At 41.4% G+C, this 20,832-nt stretch overlaps 1 protein-coding gene across 1 annotated transcript in view; it reads left to right on the forward strand.

Moving 5' to 3' along the window:
• Positions 1 to 20,832, forward strand: part of Vwa8 (von Willebrand factor A domain containing 8) — a 340,258-nt gene that overhangs the window by 118,412 nt on the left and 201,014 nt on the right. Inside the window, exons 13-14 of the mRNA XM_006989556.4 lie at positions 11,975 to 12,135; positions 13,936 to 14,049. Of these exons, the coding sequence (XP_006989618.1) occupies positions 11,975 to 12,135; positions 13,936 to 14,049 (275 nt within the window). The remainder of the gene's footprint in view (positions 1 to 11,974; positions 12,136 to 13,935; positions 14,050 to 20,832) is intronic.

Genomic DNA, 20,832 nt, shown 5'->3' on the forward strand with positions numbered 1-20,832 from the left:
GTTTATCTGCGGAATCCCTCTGAAGCCAATCTGTGATGTATAGCAAAAAATTGTCTCGAAACTAAGAATGAATAAATGAATAAAAAAAAAATCCTTGTGAGAAATACAATGAAAAGGGAAATAAACAGTGACTTTGAAAATTAGTAATTTATTTATTGGTAAGCATGCCAAAACGCAAATGGAGGTCAGAGGACAGCTTCCAGGACTCTGTTCTCTACTTCTCCCATGTGATCCTGGGATTGAATTCAGGTCGTCAGCTTGGTGCGAGTTCCTTCACCCACTGAGCCATCCCTCTCGCTGGCCTGGACATAGCTTTAACATTTAATGTTTGCACATATTGTATAAATGTGTTCCACTTGTTAGAATAAGAAATAAATGCATTCATTCCGTTTTACAACCTCAAGCTGTGTTCTAAGATTCCTAAACACCTTGCTTTCTTCTCTTTGTCCCAATTCTAACAATTACTCAGGTTCTACAGTACATTTTGGATACAGTTATTGCTTATTTGGCAGTCAATTTTATTGCCAAAATAGGATTTTCTAAGCTGTTTGAGATGTAAACCTTTTGTTGGAACCATCATGGTAAATTCAAAAAGGATTCAGACAGGAAAGGGCAATTCTTCATAGAACTTACCTTGTGTCTCCAGGAACTTGGGAGTGGAGACACTTGGAACTTGAGGTGATAGCTGCTGTAGACTGTTTAAAACCCTCTGTGAAGAAGGATCTTATGCTGCTCTTGGAATGGATGCTTCCTGCTCATTTCCTTGCGCTTGCTCATATTTAGGTAGCTGTGATCAGGTAGTCTTGGCACAGGAGAATTGATGCCTGTGATGCTGATTGGTGGGAAGATGGGCACCTTGGAAAAGGTGCCCTCCTAGTTCATCCAGCTGTTTTCTAATCTTGGCCAGACTTTTGTTGGTGCTTCCTCAGGCAGACTCCCCACTTTTCTCCTAAACAACCCCCAGAATTCTTCAGTGTGTTCCAGTTTTCAGCCCAGCAAACAGATGTTTAGCTTCTAATTGGATCCCCCATGGAGGAGAAATTCGGGGACAACGGCTTTTGTTTTGTGAGGAAGGTGTCATAAGAGATACCTTAAGCCAGTCAAAGAAAAGTTGTCAAGTATTGAAGCTGTGGCATGGGTTTTAGATTTCTTCTCACTCCCTTTACTGCCAACAGCCAGTGGTCAGCCTTCCATCCTTTGCTTTATGCAGAACCCACCGTAAGCACAGACCTTGCCTGTAATTCTAACCCCCATCCCTGGATCCACTGAGGCTTTGATGCAAAATGCATTTGACAGATGGAATTTTCCTTTATAATCTTGAAGAGCACATCATTTCCGTCACTTGAGCATTTGTAGACATCTAATTAGAATGTATTGCACTCCACAACCATTCACTAGGGAGTGATGACCTTCTAAGAGTGTAAATCAGACGCTGTCATTTCCCTGCTTATAACTTAAAATAGTTTCCCATTGCTTTAGAATAAGGGGGTGGGGGTTTACTCTGGTTCATGAGCCCTCCTTCAGTGAGGTTGCCTATTAGAACCACTGAAGCATCATCAAAACTTCCCAGTTTAGAACATACCATCAGAGAGACTGAAGTAACTGATGTGAGGTGATGCCTGACTTGAACATTTTAAATTGCAGCAGCAGCCAGAGTTGAGAACTACAGCTTCATGGGACCTGACCCTCAGTGGCCTCTTCCACCTTTTCCTGGATGTGCCTTCTGTTCATTCTGCCTCAGTCTCTCTGGCTGCTTTTAGACCCTTAAATTTGTCTAGCTTTTTTTCTGCTTCAAGGCCCTTTTCGAAGCCTGTCCTGGAATACCCTCTCTGTGATTTGTGCTTTCTTTTGACTTGGATTCAGTATGAGTGCCCTTAGGGAAGTGTCCCTGGTTCACCAGGGCCTCTGCTCTGGTGTGACCTTTTCTTGTGTGGCTCTCACCATCATGTGGTATTTCGGCATCTGCGTCTCTCCCTCCCTTCTCTTGTCTGTGTTCACTCTATCCCCGGAAAGTGAGCTGCATGCTTGTCTTTTTAACTGTTGTGCTCCTGGCCTGCATGTGTAGGATTTCAACCTGTCATATAGGTAGCTTTGAGTGAATGAATAAGTGAAAAGCTTTGATTGTTTTGAAGTGATCAGCTCGCCCAGGTCATCCCTCTTCCATCAATGCCGTGTGGTATCGTAAGATGCTGAACTAAACTCCTGTTGCCTGGTGACATCATAGCAACATACGTGTGTTGCGGAGCTGGTGAGATCATACCGTTTATGCTTCCAATCATTCAAAATATAGAACACACAATTATGTCCATACTACTCGATAACAAACGACTGTTCATTTCCTGTTGTTTTGAACACCATGCCCTAGGAGTATCTGTACCATGTATACAATCACATACAGCCTAGTTGCATGATAAGCTATCAGATTTAAGTTTGTGTAAGCACACTGGATGACATTTGTACAATCACTAAAGGTCACAAGTCTCAGAACATATACCTGTTCTTGAACAACATTGTAATGGATTTAAATCATAATATCTATGTGTTGTTCCTACAGCTATTCACATTTGGCTATTTGAAAAATTCCTGTCAGGTGCTAGGCATAGGCTCATTTAATTCCAGGGGTATTTTATACCCCCAATAATTAGAAAGCTACAAGACTAGATTGAAGCCATACCAAAAATAGCATAATTGAAAGTTATCCCTTCAGATATGCCGGCGTATTTCCCACTGGCAGACTAGCAGGGATTTGGGTGATGCTGAGTTTGATCAAATGACACAATCTAGATGTCTTTGCTGAATACCAAACAGGTAATTCTGTACCTGGGTAAGTCTTGGTCTTGTGTATTATTTGAGTTTGAAAAGTAATCTCCTATAAGACAGTTGGTGCAGATGTCTAATCTAGAATTTGCTGGTGCTTTCCTACCCTCCCTCTATAAAGTTTGTAGTCGGGGTAAAGTCTGCTTGTTTAATAATTGGTTTTCCTCTTCACTGCCATCCTTAAGTTGTGGTTTTCTCTGTGGACAGCAGTATTCACTTAGGCTAATACTAGGAGAGATTTATTACAGGGTGTTAGCTGGGTCACAGTTTGGGGAAAGATGGAGTTTACTCAGTCTACAGTGACATCCAGGAAAGCTCCCTTAGAAGAGCAGCTGTCTCCCTGCTGGCTGCCACCTTCCTTGCTTGGTAGAGGTATACCAGCTGCAAAGACGTGAAGGAAGACTTCCTAGCCTGTACAGAGGAGAAGGGATATCAGGAGACAATTTGATTGGATATTTTCACTTAATTGGTTAACTTCTTTGTACCCACCCCAACCTTGGGTGTCTATTTTGAGGCTTTAGTAATATTTCCTTTAGTTGAATTCAGCATTAATAAATCCATCATTAATAAGATAGCCGACTTGATTAGCTGTAACCAGAGAAATTTTAATGTATGTGGTGTGTGTGCGTGTGCACGTCAGAGAGACAGACACAGAGACAGAGACAGACAGACAATGTTAGGGAGTCAGTTTTCTTTTTCCACAGTTTCTAGGTATTGAACTCAGTTTGTCAGGCTTATGCAGTGGGTGCTTTTACCCACAGAGACATGTCACCAGCCTGAGAACTTTGTTTTGTGTTTGTAAAGTGAATCTGTAACTACAGCAGACCGTCTCCAAATAGAGATGCCTTGTGGTTTCGATGGATAGAGGTGTATATTTCAAAAATCAGTGACTGTCTAACAAGAAAAGTAGCCAAAACAGTCATGGCGGGTTTGTGATGCCAGCATCTCATCATAAAAATGAACATTTGTGTGGAAATGAGAAGTTCTTTAAAAGAAGAACTTGAGGGGGGAGCATGGGGAAGTTTACTAGAACTTCAGAAATGGAGTTCACCCTGTATTCTGTTCAGTGTGCTTGCTCAGGCTTTGTCAACAGGCTTTATTAAACCATGCTGTGTTTACACAGGCCTCATGTAGTCTTCATCATTGATAGGAACACAATCAATCCCTATTTTAAACTATTCTTCATGTATTCCTCTATTCACTGAAGTCCCAGAGTTTCTTAGTGTTTATATAGCTGATAGGATATCTGTATTTATATCTATGTCTGTATCTGTATCTGTCTGTATATATCTATATGTATAACTATATGTCTGTACTTATAGTTATATCTTACATATCTAGATCTTTATAGCTATATCTCTATATCTGTATGTTTGACAGACTTAGAAAGCCTGCAGAATTCTGGCTATTTTATTTAAAAAACCAAAATAGTTGGTAGCATTTACTTACCAAAGTACTTACCAAAATAAGAAAAAATAAATGCCCACTGTTAATATTTTAAGTGAATAAAGAACTATGCCCCCCTAGAGATATTCTTACTTTAACTAGGACATTTAAAAGAAAAGATTTATGTGTTTCTATTTTATGTGCATGAGTGTTTGCCTTCATGAGTTTGAGTGTACCATGTGCTTGCCTGTTGGCCATGGGAGCTAAGCACCGTTAAGAGCCTCTGGAACTGGAATACAGAGGTTGAGAGCCACCATATGAGTGCTGGGAACCAAACCTCAGTTCCCCGGAAGAGCCAAGAGTGTTCTTAGTCACTCACGGAGCCGTCTCCCCAACCCCTAACTAGGATGGTTTTGTTTCTATGTGTACATTTACTGATACTGTGCAGTAGCACTGGCAAGCAGATATAACTGAGGTCCTTTTTAAAAACTTAGGTAATTTTGTGTGTGTGGAATAATTAACAGTATAGACACTACTTTGTGACTTTGAAAGAACTTGAGGGTTGGGCTTGTAAAGTGAGCCTAGGACCTGTGTAGCCAGCAACTCTTCCCTCTGAAATCTGCCCATGGGTTGATTCAAGGAGACCAGCTCTTACTGTGGAATCTCTTCTTCTGAAATTTGTTGCTGTCTTTGTTGTGAGGTACCTTTTTCTTTCTTTTTTTCTCCACAACATTCTCTTATATAGCCCAGTCTGGTCTCAAACTCTGGATTCTCCTGCCTCTACCACCTGATTTTGGATTCTTAGGCATGTGTTAATGTGTCACCACACACATCTTATGACAGTCTTTATGCTGGATATTACACAATTTACATTAAAATTGTAATTGTTCTTGCAGTATATTTTGTATTTTTTTGTTTCTTAATTTCATAATCTTTAGTATGTCAGACATGTATTTGGAAGTCAATTTAAATGCTTTCTGTCAGTTTTCCGAGTTTATATTTGTGGTAAGACTATGCATTGTTTTGGGGCCAGGTGTGGTGGTGCACATGTTTAATCCCAGCACTTGGGAGGCAGAGGCAGGTGGATCTCTGATCTGAGTTCCAAGTCCACTGAGTAGTGAGATCCTGTTGCCTATCCTTCCCCTCCCTGCTTAAAGGTACTGTTTTAAACCTGATTGAGATTCTATGCTCTATGTACTTTGATACCCTACTTTTTCAAAGCCATTTTAGTTCTTTACCAAAAAATGACATATGCATTATAGTGTAAAATTATAGTTCTGGTGTCAGTATTTATATTTAAAGAGAGACCTTTCCTTTATACACTAAAAATACACTGTTAGTTAATTTTCTTTATGATGACATAACTTGAAAGTAACCCTAGTCCAATTCCAGCTGCTTTGTAAACAGCCATGGTTTTCTTATTGGGCTGATGATTTCTATCTGAGTCTCCGAAGAACATGTTGGAAAAATTAGCTTAGACTATGCAAAACTCCTGAAGACATCAGAGGCATATTGTTGCTTTAAAGTCCAAATCTATATTCTCAGATACACGAAATGCAGTTCTGCTTCTTATTAAGATTTTTCATAGGCTTTCACTGCTTAAAAACCATAGTTTAGTAGGACCCCAGACCTTAGGAAATGTGTGGGGGTGTTCATAAAATCTAGAGGAGGAGCTGTGTTGAAGTCAGACAATGGAAGCTTTTAAATGAGCTGGATTTCATGTCCTGCTTTAAAGGTTTTGAGGAAATGCAGAAGAGGAAATGGTTGGGCTCTATGATATCATTAGTGCTATTTTTATTCTCAAAGTTCAAAGGTTTCAGGGACAAGAAAGTATATGCAGAAATGGGGCATTCATTGTTCTTATAATTTCATTAATGTGCTTCCAAGATGTCCATAAAAAGCAAGTTTTAAGTCTTCATTTTTCAATTTACTGACACACACACATACATACATATATATATATATATATATATATATATATATATATATATATATACACACACACATATATATACATATATATGTAGGAAGAATAGGAAATATATACACACGTACACATGAATCCCCGATTCTGCATATGTATATGTTAAATAAAATATTAAGACAATTTCAGGAAATTAAAAGCCAAATAGCCTGTATATAAAAACAGTTGAGGGGCTGGAGAGATAGCTCAGCACTTCAGAGCACTTGTTGCAGAGAATTGATCCCCAGCACCCACCTACTGGCTCACAACCGTCTATAATGGAACCCGATGCCCTCTTATGGTATGTAGACATGCATGCTGACAGCACCTAAAAGATAAAGTACATTAATGAACAAATCTTTTTTAAAAAGAACAAACAAGATGTTGGGGAAAAAAACCACAAAAACTGTGTTGTTTTACAGATGAGTGTATTACCTGAATTTAATTCTTACCCTCAGCTATTCAGGTTTACCGTAGATTGTACTTGATTAGGTCCAGTTCTGTGAATGTTTAGTTTGCTGCCCTTGAATTCTCATGCAGATGAAAATAACGTCCACTGTTGAATGGGATGTTGGAATTGACTGTTATGGAGAAATGGTGCCAGCTTCTTCCTTGACCAGCTGGACTTTATCTTTCAATAAAGGGCCTTATTTATGAAAGACAGCAGCACATGTTAAAGGGAACACTTTATCCTCTATGGAGTTGTTTTTTGTTTAATGAATAGTAAGCTAAAAATGAACAACTTTCATGAAGGTGTGAAGAAAGTTGAAGTGATTGAATGAACTGAGCTAGTCTGTAAAATGACAACATTCTGTTTTGAAGACTGAATGAAGGTTATTTCTAATCTGTAGATGTGATTGGCAATAAAAGCCCTGGGCAATGTTGTTCTATTACAACTTGTTTTGTTGTGGAGCCTCAAATAGTTATTCCATTTTGCTCAGTCACTGTAAGGAACTCAGTGCCTCCCAGGCTGGAGATGGAGAGTCATCGTGCTGCCACTCCGTCATCTCTCAGTGACTACTGTGTCAGTTTGGTCACTGTAAACTGTGGGAAGTGACTTGATGGTTAAGGACTTTTGGATCAGGACCATACTGAATGTTTTAATATCTTTCACAGAGTTGTGGTTCAAGATTTGCTGGTTTGAGAACAAAGAGTTAACCTCCACCAACAAAACATATAATAAAAAACCCTGAGCTGCTTAGGCCAGAGGCAGGGCATTCCTTGTCTGTCTGTCTGTCTGTCTGTCTGTCTGTCTGTCTGTCTGTCTGTCTGTCTGTCTCTCTCTCTCTCTCTCTCTCTCTCTCTCTCTCTCTCTCTCTCTCTCTTTTTGGACAAAAACAAGATTAGAGTTGAGCTGGGCCAGCGTATTGCCAGTTTTCATTGTGGACCTAGGATTTTCAAAGTCAGCATCCATTCATTTCTTTTGCAAATACGATGTCAGGTTGCCTCCTTCCAGCTACCACCTTTCTGAATACCAGTAGGAGTGGGTTTTTGTTGTTGTCTATTTTCAAGACAGGATATCACAGCCCAGGCAGTGCTGGGGTTATGCCTACAATCTTCCTGTATGTGGGGCAAGTACTCTACCCACCAAGCTAGTAGTAGAGTGCTAAAAGGAAGCAAAGCTTACTAACCTTTAATTCCTTTTAATTTATGTTATTTTATTGTGCATTTTGTATGTCCTTGTCCAACCTCATAAGTTCTTTTAGAATAAGGAGAGGTATAAATAAATAAAACTCAGGTTCATATTAACTTCATTATGTAAAAGAGTGTGTTGCCTCAGAGACCTAGAAGAGCTAAAAATGTAATATTAATAAAAACCGGGAGGTTAGGTCTATTCAGTCTGACTCTTCAGGGAAATGGAGCCTAAGCTTATGACTTTCTCCAGCTATTGCTGAAATATAGCCTAGTTTTGAAGCCCTGTGCTAAAGTGTGTGTTTTACCTCTTTGGGACAGTATGTGATGTGACTCTGTAGGGACTCTTTTGTCTGGAATAATTAATGTTGAGAATTTTAAGTTAATTTATTCTAATATTAAATTTTAAAATATGCATGTTGCATATATTTATGTATGTATATATGCTCATATGTTTGATTTTAAAATAATTTGAAAACAATGTACTTGACAGATTTTTGATTTATGTCTAACTTTTCCTGCCCAAGAATGACTTAGCACTCAGTAGCACTGCCCCTGAGGGAGGGGAGAGTCCTGTCCCACCCCCTACCCCCCACCCCCTGGCCCCCTGGCCCACCACACACACCTTCTCATTGATGATAGTTTTGGCTGTTGTTAGCTGTCATTGACAGTATGAAGTGATACTGCCTACGCAGATTGTATAAGATATCAATTCCTAGTACAATTAAAAAACACCATTACCCCCTCAGAGCTCAGGGAACCCCTCAGAAGAGGAGGAGGAAAAGAGTGTAAGAGCCAGAGGGGATGGAGGACCCCAAGAGAACAAGGCCCTCTAAATCATCTGAGCAAGCCTCATATGAGTCAGACTGAAGCAGCATGCACAGGGCCTGCACGGGTCTGCCCCAAGGCCTCTGCACATACATTATAGCTTTCAGCCTAGTATTTTTATGGGACTCTTGAGTGTGTGAACAAGTGTGTCTCTAATTCTTGTACTTTACTTGGGGCTCTTTTCCTTCTGTTGGGTTGCCTTGCCCAGCCTCAGTTGTGATTGTCTTTGTTTTATCTTATTATATTCTATTTTGTCCAAACAGAAAAAAAACCACTATTAATGTATGGCTTACTTTTCTATTGCCATGACAAAGCACCATGACCAAGGCAACTTGTAAAGAAAAGCATTTAATTGGGGGCTTTCTTATAGCTTCAGAGGGTGAGTCCATGACCATCATGGCGGGGAGAATGGCAGCAGGCTTAGTGCTGGAGCAGTAGCTGAGATCTCACCTCTGATCCACAAGCAACAAAGAGAGCTAACTGGAAATGGCTAAGTCTTTTGAAACTTCCATGCTCATTCCCAGAAACACACCTCCTCCAGCATGGCCACACCTCCTAATCCTTCCAAAACAGTACTGCCAACTGGGAACCAAGCTTTCAAATATATGAGCCCGTGGTGGCCATTCTCATTCAGATCACCACAAAGAATAAGGCCAAGTGTTGATACCATATCAGAAACAGCCTTGTAAGGTTGTGAGGCTTGCTGGACTTGAATGTTATGTTTAAGAATATCTTCATGGAGCTGGAGAGATGGCTCAGGGGTTAGAGCACTTGTTGCTATTGTAGAGGACCTGGCATCCGCATAACTATCTGTGACTCAAGTTCCCGGGTATCTGATGCCGCCTTCTGACCTGTTAAGGTACCAGACACACATGGTGCACATACATACACATAGGCAAAACACTCATACACATAAAATAAATAAATCTCAAATGAAAGTCCTCATGATTTAATTCAATCATACTTAGGCTTCTTAAGTCATTACCTTTTTTAATGGTAGTTTTATTTTTTTTTATATTATCACATGTAATAGTACATTTTACTATGACATTTTCATGTATGTATATAATTCATTTTATCACATTGACCTTGTTACCCTCTCTTGTCCCCTTCTTACTTATCCCGATTGATTTCATCTTACCAACTAGCCTCTCTTCCACTTTTACCTCTTTTTGGGGGGCAGAGGAATGACCCACATGAGTTTCACTATGGCCTCTACACCATGAAGAAAATGTTTCTGCTTTTGCCAGCCAGTGTCTGTATCTTCAGGGAGGTCTGGGGCCCCATGCGACCCTCTCCCCTATAATGATGTTGATGGACCCATCCTGTGCAGATTTTGTAGATCATCACAGCTGATGCGAATTAGGAGCATAGCACCAATGCCCTGTGTGGGAGTTAGCATTCATACCACTCTCCTCAACATTTTTTTCTACTCCTCCTTCTGCAGTATTCCCGGGCCTTGTAGGAGTTCTGTTTATGATTGAGCAGTCAGCAGTCACTTATTCTCAGACTGCAAAAGGAAGCTTCTGTGACCAGGGCTTACAGACTCACTACTCTGGGCATAAGCCTAGTTATTTAGGAGGCAGTTTGATGGGTGTCCCATGTCTGTTAAACAAAACCACAGAAGTAGCTTTCCTATGAAGGCCTATGACCTCCCCAGGGTTTACAGTAGCAGTTGTGGATTCCCTTCTGTGTACCAGGCTTCCAACCCATTGATAAAGCAGTTGGTCACCCCCGTAACAGACTTGCAAGTACTGTACCAGTGGCCGAATCTTGCTTGGTTGTCATGGTGTCATACCCAGGATCTACAGCTGAGTCAGACTGCTGGTGGCCGTTTCCTCAGCGGCCTGCACAGTGTCTTGTAGGCTTCCTGAGGGGTCGCTTCAGAGATGAAGCTTTCAGACCAGTTCTAGCTTGATTTCTCTGTCTTATGACTGGGTCCTGAAGGGTTGAAGTCAGGACCTTTTTTGGTAATGAGACCACTGGAAGAAATAAGACTCACATCTTAACCTGGATTTTAGTGAGATTGTTGTTGTAAATATAGTTTTCTGCTTAGGAACATTTGCAACTTACAAAGGAGTATAAAATTTTGAATAAAATGATGGTAAAGGTTTAATTTTTGTTTGATGCAAGCAGCACACAATGCATCTGAAACTAAGGCATCCTCCTCGGCATTAGCACATTAAGGACATTCCGTTTGTATCAAGGCCGCACGTCATTTTACCACAGTTGTGTACAGTACAGCGCTCCCTGGCTTGCTGGAGTGTGCTGCACGGTCTCGGTGCTGGTGTGTGGTGTGCTGGCCCTTCATTGGCTTTTTCAGTTCTGTTTCTGCTTCCCAGTTGCTGTCCCTCATCTGGTCTCCTTGATGGAGCCTCTGTAAATCTGAGGAGTCAGTGCATGGGCCCTCGGAGGGATTTTCAAAGGGAAATGCACATTCTGGATAAAGCAAGCATCTCTGAATGTTGACTTTACATGGCTTCTCCGTGTAAAAGAGAACCCCCACATTGTGATCCCTCCAGGAATCCAGTGACTGAGTTTGATTCCATTGCGGTCAGGTGGTAATTACTACCACCATCCTTTGGAAAGAGGAAGAGAGTGGTGTGGTGGTATTGTGTTGCCCAAAATATTGTGTACTCTAATAAATTTATCTGGGGTCAGAGAACAGACAGCCACTAAATACAAAGGCTAGAAAATGGTGGCACTCACACCTTTAATCCTAGCATTCCAGAGATAGAAATCCCTCTGGATCTCTGTGAGTTCATGGCCACACTGGAAACAGCCAGGCATGGTGACACACGCCTTTAATCCCAGGGAGTGGTGGCAAAAATCAGAAAGATATATAAGGCGTGAGGACCAGAAACTAGAAGCATTTGGCTGGTTAAGCATTTGGCCTGGTTAAGCTTCAGGCTTTTGAGCAGCAGTTCAGCTGAAAGCCATTGGGATGAGGACACAGAAGCTTCCAGTCTGAGGAAACAGGATCAGCTGAGGAACTGGTGAGGTGAGATAGCTGTGGCTTGTTCTGTCTCTCTGATCTACCAGCATTGACCCCAATAACTGGCCTCAGGTTTGATTTATTAATAAGAACTTTTAAGATTCCTGCTATAGAGTGGTAAATAAAGAAGAAAGGGGAACCCGTCATCCTTCCATCATGTGAATGTGTAATAAGGGGGGAAAACTAAGGCTTCGTGGTGCTCTTTCTCTTTGGATTTGAGAAGACTTTTTGTTTTTTGAAATATGCTGTGCAAAGAGAAATGTTGTATACAGAGGAAAGTGTCTGTAAGACTAAATGAGCATTACATGTGTCTGTAACTCTGCGTGTTCTTTGCCGGCGTGTGACGGTTGCAGGATATGACAGCACGTGACCTGCTACAGCAGCGGTACACACTCCCCAACGGAGACACTGCCTGGCGATCCTCGCCCCTCGTGAATGCCGCTCGGGAAGGCAAACTGGTCCTGTTGGATGGCATCCACCGGGTCAACGCCGGCACGCTCGCTGTATTGCAAAGGTTGGTGCCACATACAGTCTCTGTGCCGACCTAAACCCTGGGTTCGGCAGATCCTGAGGGATTTATGATTCCATACTTAAGTTGAATAAAGCATCATTAACATTTGTTGTTATAAACACGTGATTATAAGGTATGTGAGAGCTGAAGGGAGAAAGCCCAACAGTGGTTTCCAAAGGCTTGCTTATACATGGAGATTACTATGAGCAACAAGCCACACAGCCGGAGTGGCTGTGGTTCTGTCCTAACTACACTGCTTAGAAATCTTCCCAGACTGACACTGGGACCTGAGCTTATAGCAATTTTTTTTTGAATTCTTGAGATAAATGTTTAATATAAAATATATATTTTCTTATTTCACTCAGTTGTCACAAATATGAACATTTCTGTAACCACCATTTTCTTATTTTGAGTGTGGAAAAGTTACTCACACATTTCAAAAACTCAAGAATTCTAGAATTTAATGTTGGAACATTCTCTATGTGTAATTTCTGTGGAAAATATTCATAGCCTGTGTCATTTTAAAGGTTATTGATGCTTTTCATTCCTCTGCTGCTGCGTGACTTTTAGTCTGACTTACTGGGAGGTGTCAAATAAATGAAATGGAGCCATCTAACCACAGTTTTTATTGCTGACAAGATGCAGACGCTGAGTGTAATGAAAGATTCCAAATGTGTTGTATTAATCTGGATTCAGTGTGTATGGATTTAAAAATAGTCATCACAACGTTTTAGTGATTTACCACAAACATTCCGTAGACTTACAATGTATTTTTCTCTGCCAAACAGATAAATGTGATACACAAAGTAAGACTCAGTGACATCTTGTTGGCTGTCTCTAGGATGTTTGGCCAGGTACAAGAGTGCAATGTGCCTGCACTGTGCTAAGGCCGAGTCTCCAGTTCTCAGCCTTGGGCCGCCTTGCAGGATGGAACTTTAAAATGCCAATGCCTGCATCCCCACCACTTCATGAAGTAATTGATCCAGGCCAGAGTTTTGAACATGAGCATTTAAAAATACTGCCTAAAGATTCTAACTAACAGTCCAGACTGAGAGCAATGATGTTACCTGTCTATTTTATATTAATTGTTCAGTTTTCACACTACATCTATGAGGTTGGCCTTGTTGTAATTTTTTTGCCTTAATTTTATAATAAAAATTAGGGAGCTGGAATAGCTCTCCCTTCTCTGGTTACTTAGCACGTAAGTGCAAAGCTGGACTTGAACACAGACCGCACGGCCTGTGCTCAAAACTTCTGCACTAGCCTTTGCTCTTTGACCTTTGCGGTGCCCAAGGGTAGTGTCTTCTGTTGTGTGGGAAGCTGCTTACTTCAGGGCTGCCTTGTGAAATAGCCGTGGAGTTACTTCATTTCAGAGGTTTTTGATATTTTAAATTCAGCAGTTCCAACAGAAGAAATATTTGGATACATTCCCTTAAGAAGTTCCATTGGATTCAGGAGTGTGTGCTAACTGACTTGCTCATGAATAGATGTCCCACAGTTGACCTGAGACACGCATTCAGCTGTTTCTTTTTGTCTCCCACCCCCTCCTTCTCTTTCTCATGCCTCTTCTCCTTCATAACCACCTCTGGCATTCAGGACGGCTCCTCTGCAGACAGAGTCTTAACGTGTGCCAAGGATAACACAGAATGGCACTGTCCAAGTTACCATTGGGAAAAATACACCTAACAAAACGGCTAGGCTCACCCACCTGCAGTGATAGGCGTGGTTCAGTATTGGCCGAGTGATTCTGCCTGTCGTAATGTCATTGATTAATTTGTTTCCTCTACCCGCCTCTCCCATCAGACTAATCCATGACCGAGAGCTCAGCCTGTATGACGGATCGAGGCTGCTGAGGGAAGACAGATACCTGAGCTTGAAGGAGGGCCTACAGCTAACGGATGAGCAACTGCAGGACAGGTAATCAGGAGGACATTATTCTCCTCAGGGTTTTTGTTTCTACATTTATTTATTGTGTGTACATGGATGTGTGGGAACACACACTACAGCTCACATACTGTGGCCTTCTTAAAACCCTTCCTAGGTTAACAGTCAGATGCACTGGGTGAGATTTGACTTGACTCTGGAGCAGGAAACAAAAGGAAAACATTTACAAAGAACAAATAGAAAAAGTTGGGGCCAGCAAAGTCTGTAAACTACCAGCTGCACAAGCTTGAGCACCTAAGTTTGGATTCCCCAAACCCATGTGATAAACAGGCCACCGTGTACGTGGTGACTGTAAGCCCAGCATGAGGCAGACGTTTGAGAATGGAGACAGCAGATTCCTGAAGCTAATTGGCTGACCAGCACAGCTGAATAGGTAACGCTTCAGGTTCCCTTAGAGACCCTGTCTTAAACATAAAACTGGAAGCCAGGTGCAGCTGTGCAGCGAGGCAGGTGTAGACGGACCTCTCTGAGCTGGAGGCCATTTGTGTTTTCACAGTGAGTTCCAGGCAGTCAGGCCTACACAGCGAGACCTTGTCTCAAAAAATATAACAAAATAATTAAGGGGGGACATCAGTTAAGGAAGTTGGCCACCTCTGCTCTCACAGATGCACCTGTACTAACAAGTATATATGTGTAATACACAACCTCATACCCCCAAATACAAAAAGATTAAATATGTACCATATATGTGTTCCCTACTATTGAATTAATATTAGTTTTCTTAAATATCATAATAGTATTGTGATTATGAAAGGAAACCTGGCCTTTGCAGGAGCTGCTTACTGAGACAGTAGGGAAAGATAAGCTTGTGAATGTGTCAGTAAAGAAAGCACACGAGAGGGCAAGGGAATGGCCAGTGTGGGCAAGAAGGAAGTTGATGAGCTCTTAGCACTCGGGGAGTCTGAACGGGGACTTGAGTGTTTGTGTGTAGGCCTTTGAGTTGGAAGAGAAGTATTTTCCACTGTGCATGACCCCTCTCCGTAGAGCAGGCTTCTCTGATGTCATCCCCCTGGTACCTTCTGGTGGGCCATGCATGTCTGGAGATTGGTACATTGAGGGTAGAGGGGGAGTGGCTTCGGGGGTGACCACATCCTCCCTTAGCCTGACCTGATGCAGCAGCAGCTTTACCCTTCCCATATTGAAAACAAGAAAGCCCTCCACACCCAGGGAAGAAGTATATTAATCACTGAGTGGACATTTGTATTTTTGCCTTGTCAAGGGAATGTTAACTCTGGTACCTAGAGTATTCAGGGATAACAGTGGATTTCAGAACTGTGTACTGAAGTGTACCTTATCGACTGCTGTAGGTTAGAAGTGGTTAGTGTAGTGTTTAGGTCAGTGAGCCAAGGAGATCGCCCTCATTCCCTCCGTTCGTGCGCAGTACTCTGTGTTTGTACATGATCTGCATGTGAATCGTGTCAGAGGAGAGTACAGATTTTCAGAAGATGAATCAATGTAGTTGAGTAACAGCTCCTGAGCTTGCCAGGCAGTTTTCCTTAGGACATCGGGAGCCCTGTATTTCTGCCAAATATCCAGGAAATGACCACCCTTTTCTGTGGAAAGGACCCACGTTGTCTCTAATAGTCATACAGAGTTTTGCAAACACCAGCACTCTCAGGAACAGAGTGACCTTCAGCTCCATGTTGAGGGTTTGGCCCACAGTGGTCATTAGCCCTTCCTTCTGGAAAGTTCCGCCCTCACCTCCAGCAGTTGTGTGCCTCCCACAAGTGCATACCCAGCTCATCTCCATCTCTGACATCATGCTGAGAAAGTGGAGGTCATGGAAATACTTACTTTTCCTTGCAGTTTAAAAAAAAAAAAAAAAAGTTTCACTGTTTCCTAAGGTCAGACATACATGAGACTTGAGCCAGAATTTCCAAAGCATTTCATGAAACACACCAGTCCTGAGTTCTATGGCTGTCTCTCATGGCCCACTCCCTCCCATTCCTGAGGTTCTCACTTTTAATACCTAGCAGGTACTTTTGCTGTTTGCCTCGTATCACCAAGCAGCATGCTTCATTGGTGTTTCTTGTCCTTGTTTTCCTGCACGTAAAATGCAGGTGCAGAGCTCTGTCCTTCTCTGTTCTCATTGCACACCCTGACTGCCAGCCCCGATTCTCCTGGGGTCATTAGATTTGCTGGGAACTTTATTGAACTCTGATTTTGTCAGGACCTTGTAGGGACTACAACTGAGTCGTTCAGTATATTAAAATAAACTTTTTCATAGACCCGTCTTGTCTTCCCTAAAGTTAGGAATTTCCTCTGTGTGAAATGTTGAACTGTTAAGTAAAGAAAAGGCAATAAAACATCATAATGGAAATCTGCATGGTAGCGATGTGAGAACACTAAGGAGGAAGTGGCCTCTTTGTATGGATAAGTCACCTTTTTATCCCAGCCACTTCTCTGTGCTGGTGAAATCCCATCTCCTTCAGGCACACGCTAATTTATGATTCCATGTTCTGTCAGTTTCATAGTCTTCCTGTAGTACATCCTGGACTCCATCATTTGTAGCTCCCATGTCGTCTTCGGCCTTCATCTCCCTGGTTTCCTGCGCTTTTCGTTACTTAGATGTAGGCAGAACCTCCTGGCCGGAACCAGTGTTTTTCTTTTTTATGTTCTCTCATCCACTTGTTGTGTCTTCATTAAAGTTTCCGAAGCAAGCTGTTCGAACAATGATCCTTTCTTGTCCAAAATGCTTGTACCTGTTGAGGGGCTGGAGAGACGGCTCAGCAGTTAAGAGCATGCACTGCCCTTGCAGAGGACCTGAGTTTGACTGGCATACAACCACTTGGAACTCCAGTTCTAGGAGATCTGATGTCCTCCTCTTCTGGCCATGGAGGACACTTCAGTGAAGTGCAAAAACCCACATGTGTAAACATACATTCACATAGTTAAAAATAAAGTGAAATGAATCATTAAAATACTTCTTGTTAGGTCCAAAGGAATTTGGATTCAATTCTTATTTATGAAAATAGGACTTACTAGCAACAAATATTTTATGATTATAGTTAGAAATTTCTAAGGTTGTAAAGGTCTATTTAGGCTAGCAGAAACTAACTTGAAGATGTATGTCTAGTCTCTTTGTCTTTGCTAATTTTGTTAAACTTTAGCTATTTAGATAAACTGAGTCATAGAAGAAACTGATATAAGGTATACTATGAAAGGATCAGAAAAATAAAGCTCTCAGTCTCTTTCTGGATTGTATTTATGATTTCAAGTTTTATTTTTATGAGCAGCTAAAGGATTTTCAATTCAATTTTTTAAATAATTTATTTTTATTTTATGTTCATTGGTATTTTGCTTGCATGTATGTCTGTGTGAGGGCCTCCAAAGCCCTGGAACTGGAGATACAGACAGATGTGAACTGCCATCTAGGTGCTGGCAATTGAACCCAGGTCCTTTGGAAGAGCAGGCAGTGCTCGTAACCACTGAACTGTCTCTCCAGCCCCCTTCAATTCAAATTTTAAGGCTCAAATTTAACAGGGATAAACCTGTAAAATCCTAATCTTATAAAAGCTACTAACTTGTAAACTGTTAAAGATAATTAAGACGTGCAAGTTAGTGGTCAGTCACCTTATAAATGATCAAATTCTTGAATGTGTTGAGAACTATGCTTGTAGTCATGCCCAGTACAACTTTATTCATTTAGAGACAAGCGTTAGCCTTTTGTGTGTGCTGTCAAACTTGAGCCTGAGACAAGTAGTCTGTTTAAAACCAGGTGTGCTTGATGGATGAGATGATGACTTTAGACCCCCCAGAGAGACGGGCCTTTCTAGTAAACATGAACCTTTAGGCTTGTTTGTTTACCCAGCCAAGTCTTTCTGTTTTGGACAGTTTCACCAGCACAGGCATTTGGGAGGTGGACCTAACACATCTGCCCTTTGAAAGTCTAATAATTTTCCTTGTCAGCATCCCTCCTCCCTTCTCCGCACCCAAGCAGCAGTGTTTCCTTCTGACTGAAAGCAGTTCTTGTTGTTATTGCTGACATAATCACATTACAGAATCTGCCGCACTCTACTAATATGGTTAATTTCTTGACCTCTCCCTGGTTGTTTTTCGTTTAATATGGTAACTCATTTCTTTTCTTCATAGTCATGGTGAACTAGATTCATCTAAATCAGCTGGCAGCATTTCCTCCAGGGTTGTGTTTCTTGGGTGACGTATTTACATGTTACTGTGTTGATTACCTAACAGCTTGACTCAAAGGACAACATAGAGTATAAAAAGCCAGAAATTTGTTCTTAGTGAGGAAGTTCACTTGTTTCATGAGTTGTACTTGTGAATAATTATGACTCATTATCTGGCATGAGTTGATGCTTCATGTTGTCCGTCTCTACCATGCCACTCTGGGCATTAGCATGTAAAGTAGAAGTTCATGACCTAAATTACCTGACCTTTCATTTTGTATTAAATTAGATGGCTGAAGAGCCGCAAAGCTCTATTTCTGTAGCGTTTAAACAAACTCACCTTTTGTTTTGATTTATGCCTTGTTTCCTTATGGGAGACTGTTAAGAGGGAAATATCACAGAATCGTCAAGGGAGGCTTTTTATTGTTTAAAAAGGGTTTGGAGGGATGGTCAGGCAATGATTCAGTGTATCTGCCAGTGCAGTCGCCCCTAGTCTTGCACAAATAGATAAATCTGTCTCTTAGAAACAGGGTTCTGGGGACAGTGTCCGCCAATGTGGGGAGCAGTGTCCCTTAAGGGGCGACTGCAAAGCTCCTGGTTCTGGTGAATGTGAATAGCTTCATGGTAATGGAGATCTGAGGACATCTTTCCCTTTCAACCCAGTTCTGAACATGCAGATAGCTGCTTTGTTAGGAACAGTTTTCACACTTGTGTTTGGAAGGATTCCTTAGGCTGTCAATAACAGATGCCTCCCAGTTGTTCCATTGACAACAGCAGGGTCTCACATAAGAAGGGAAGGGTGGAGTTGGCCCTCAGGAAATACCTGGATCCTGGGACTTTAGTCTTGTCAGGAGTCTGTGTTCTGTGTTGTTTTTGTTTGTTCTAATAGCATAATCCCTGGCTCATAGTTTTTGTTTTGGTTTGGTTTGGTTTTGATTGGTTGATTTTTATGTGCGTGTTTGCCTATGTGTATATATGTGTACCACGTGTGTGCCTAGTGTCCACAGAGATCAGAAGAGGTCATCAGATCCCCTGGAACTGAAGTTAGATGGTTGCGACCTACCATGTGGATGCTGGGACATGTACTCAGGTCCTCTGCATGAGCAATAAGTGTAGCTACTGAGCTGTCCCTCCAGCCTCCTCAGTAAATGGTTTTCTATCAGTGATTAGTCTTAAGCTGAGATAGAGGTGAGAAAGCCAAGAGAAAGTGATCGGTGACTTTTCAGGATAGCATTATTTCCTTAATAAATGTTACATGAGTCTGTTAATTAGGAGTACCTTGATGCACTTTAATAAATGATGTCCTGACAGCATAGGGTCCCAGGATTAACAGTGATGCTTATGGGCCCCCAATCCTTCTCACCTCATGCCATGAACCCAGGTTCATATAGTGATTTTGGTCTCCCACATTGTTTACTAGTTCTTCCCAAGGTCATACCGTTGATCATGTCCAGAGTGTTTTGCAGGATTTTACATTTTTCTCAGGGAGTCATATTCCTATCTACCTTTAGAAATGTTAGAATTTTCTGATATTGTGATACTGAGCATCCAGGGACACAGCAATTAAAAATAGTGTGGTGGCCCCATACATCAGACACCAGCCACGCCTACATTTCTTGCAAGAAATGAGAACCAAAATAGAACTACTTTTAATGAGAAAAAGTTTCTTTTTGGAAAGAGAGAGTATAGACTCTAGGCTACTAAATGTATCCCTTCCTTCTGGTGGCTGATGCAGAGAGGCAATATAGACCTGTGGCCTGTTCCTGCATATACTTAGGTATGCTCAACTAGTTCTTATTTTTAGTAAATGTGTTTTATTGCCTGCTGTTGAATGTTGAAAACAGTTCACAATCTCTCCTTATGAATTACTGAAGAGTCATAACAACATTTGACAGTTCTTAATAGAGTGCATTCTCCAGGCCCTTTATCTCTACTGCATTAGAAGTCAGTTACAGTATGAACATTCTCTCTGACCCTTCTAGAAACATCTTTTTAAAACAATTAGTTCATGAAAGAAATGAACAAATTCAAGGGAGAGCCCAGATTTTTATTTTTTGTGTTTGATTTCCCGAACAGAAGCCTTAAGGAAATTCTGATTTTTAAACTAATCCTGAACACATTTATGCTCAAGGAACAGTTTTTAAACCCTGTTCCTGTACAGTGTGTACCTCCTTATTGTGCGTTCTGTGTGTCTGTTGATGAAGGGAATGCACCGTCTCTCATAGATTCATTCAAGACCAGGTTAACACTCGCTTTTGGACAGGAGAATATTTTTACTTCTTATCCCTTCACTAATTGTCCTTGTTTCTAAGAACTTAAAGGGAGCCTTTTGATCATGGTGATTAGATGCAGCAGTACACACTTAGCTGTTATTTTCTTCCATGTGCTCTAGATCATGTACAGTGTGCACTAGGAATGTACTCATGCCATGTAGTTCCTTGCATGGAAAGAAGGGGACATGTGGCCTGTGTTCAGATCTGTCACTTGTCTGTTTTGGTGGGAGCGTTAGTGTTATACCATAGGAGGCCAATTTTAAACTCCTGTTGTAGCCCACGTTACATGTCGTTATAGAAACCTTCTATATTAGTTTTCCACCTTACTTAAATGCATATTCAACCAAGAGGTAGTG

Source organism: Peromyscus maniculatus, chromosome 9 (genome assembly GCF_049852395.1).
Source record: "Peromyscus maniculatus bairdii isolate BWxNUB_F1_BW_parent chromosome 9, HU_Pman_BW_mat_3.1, whole genome shotgun sequence".
NCBI lineage: Eukaryota > Metazoa > Chordata > Mammalia > Rodentia > Cricetidae > Peromyscus > Peromyscus maniculatus.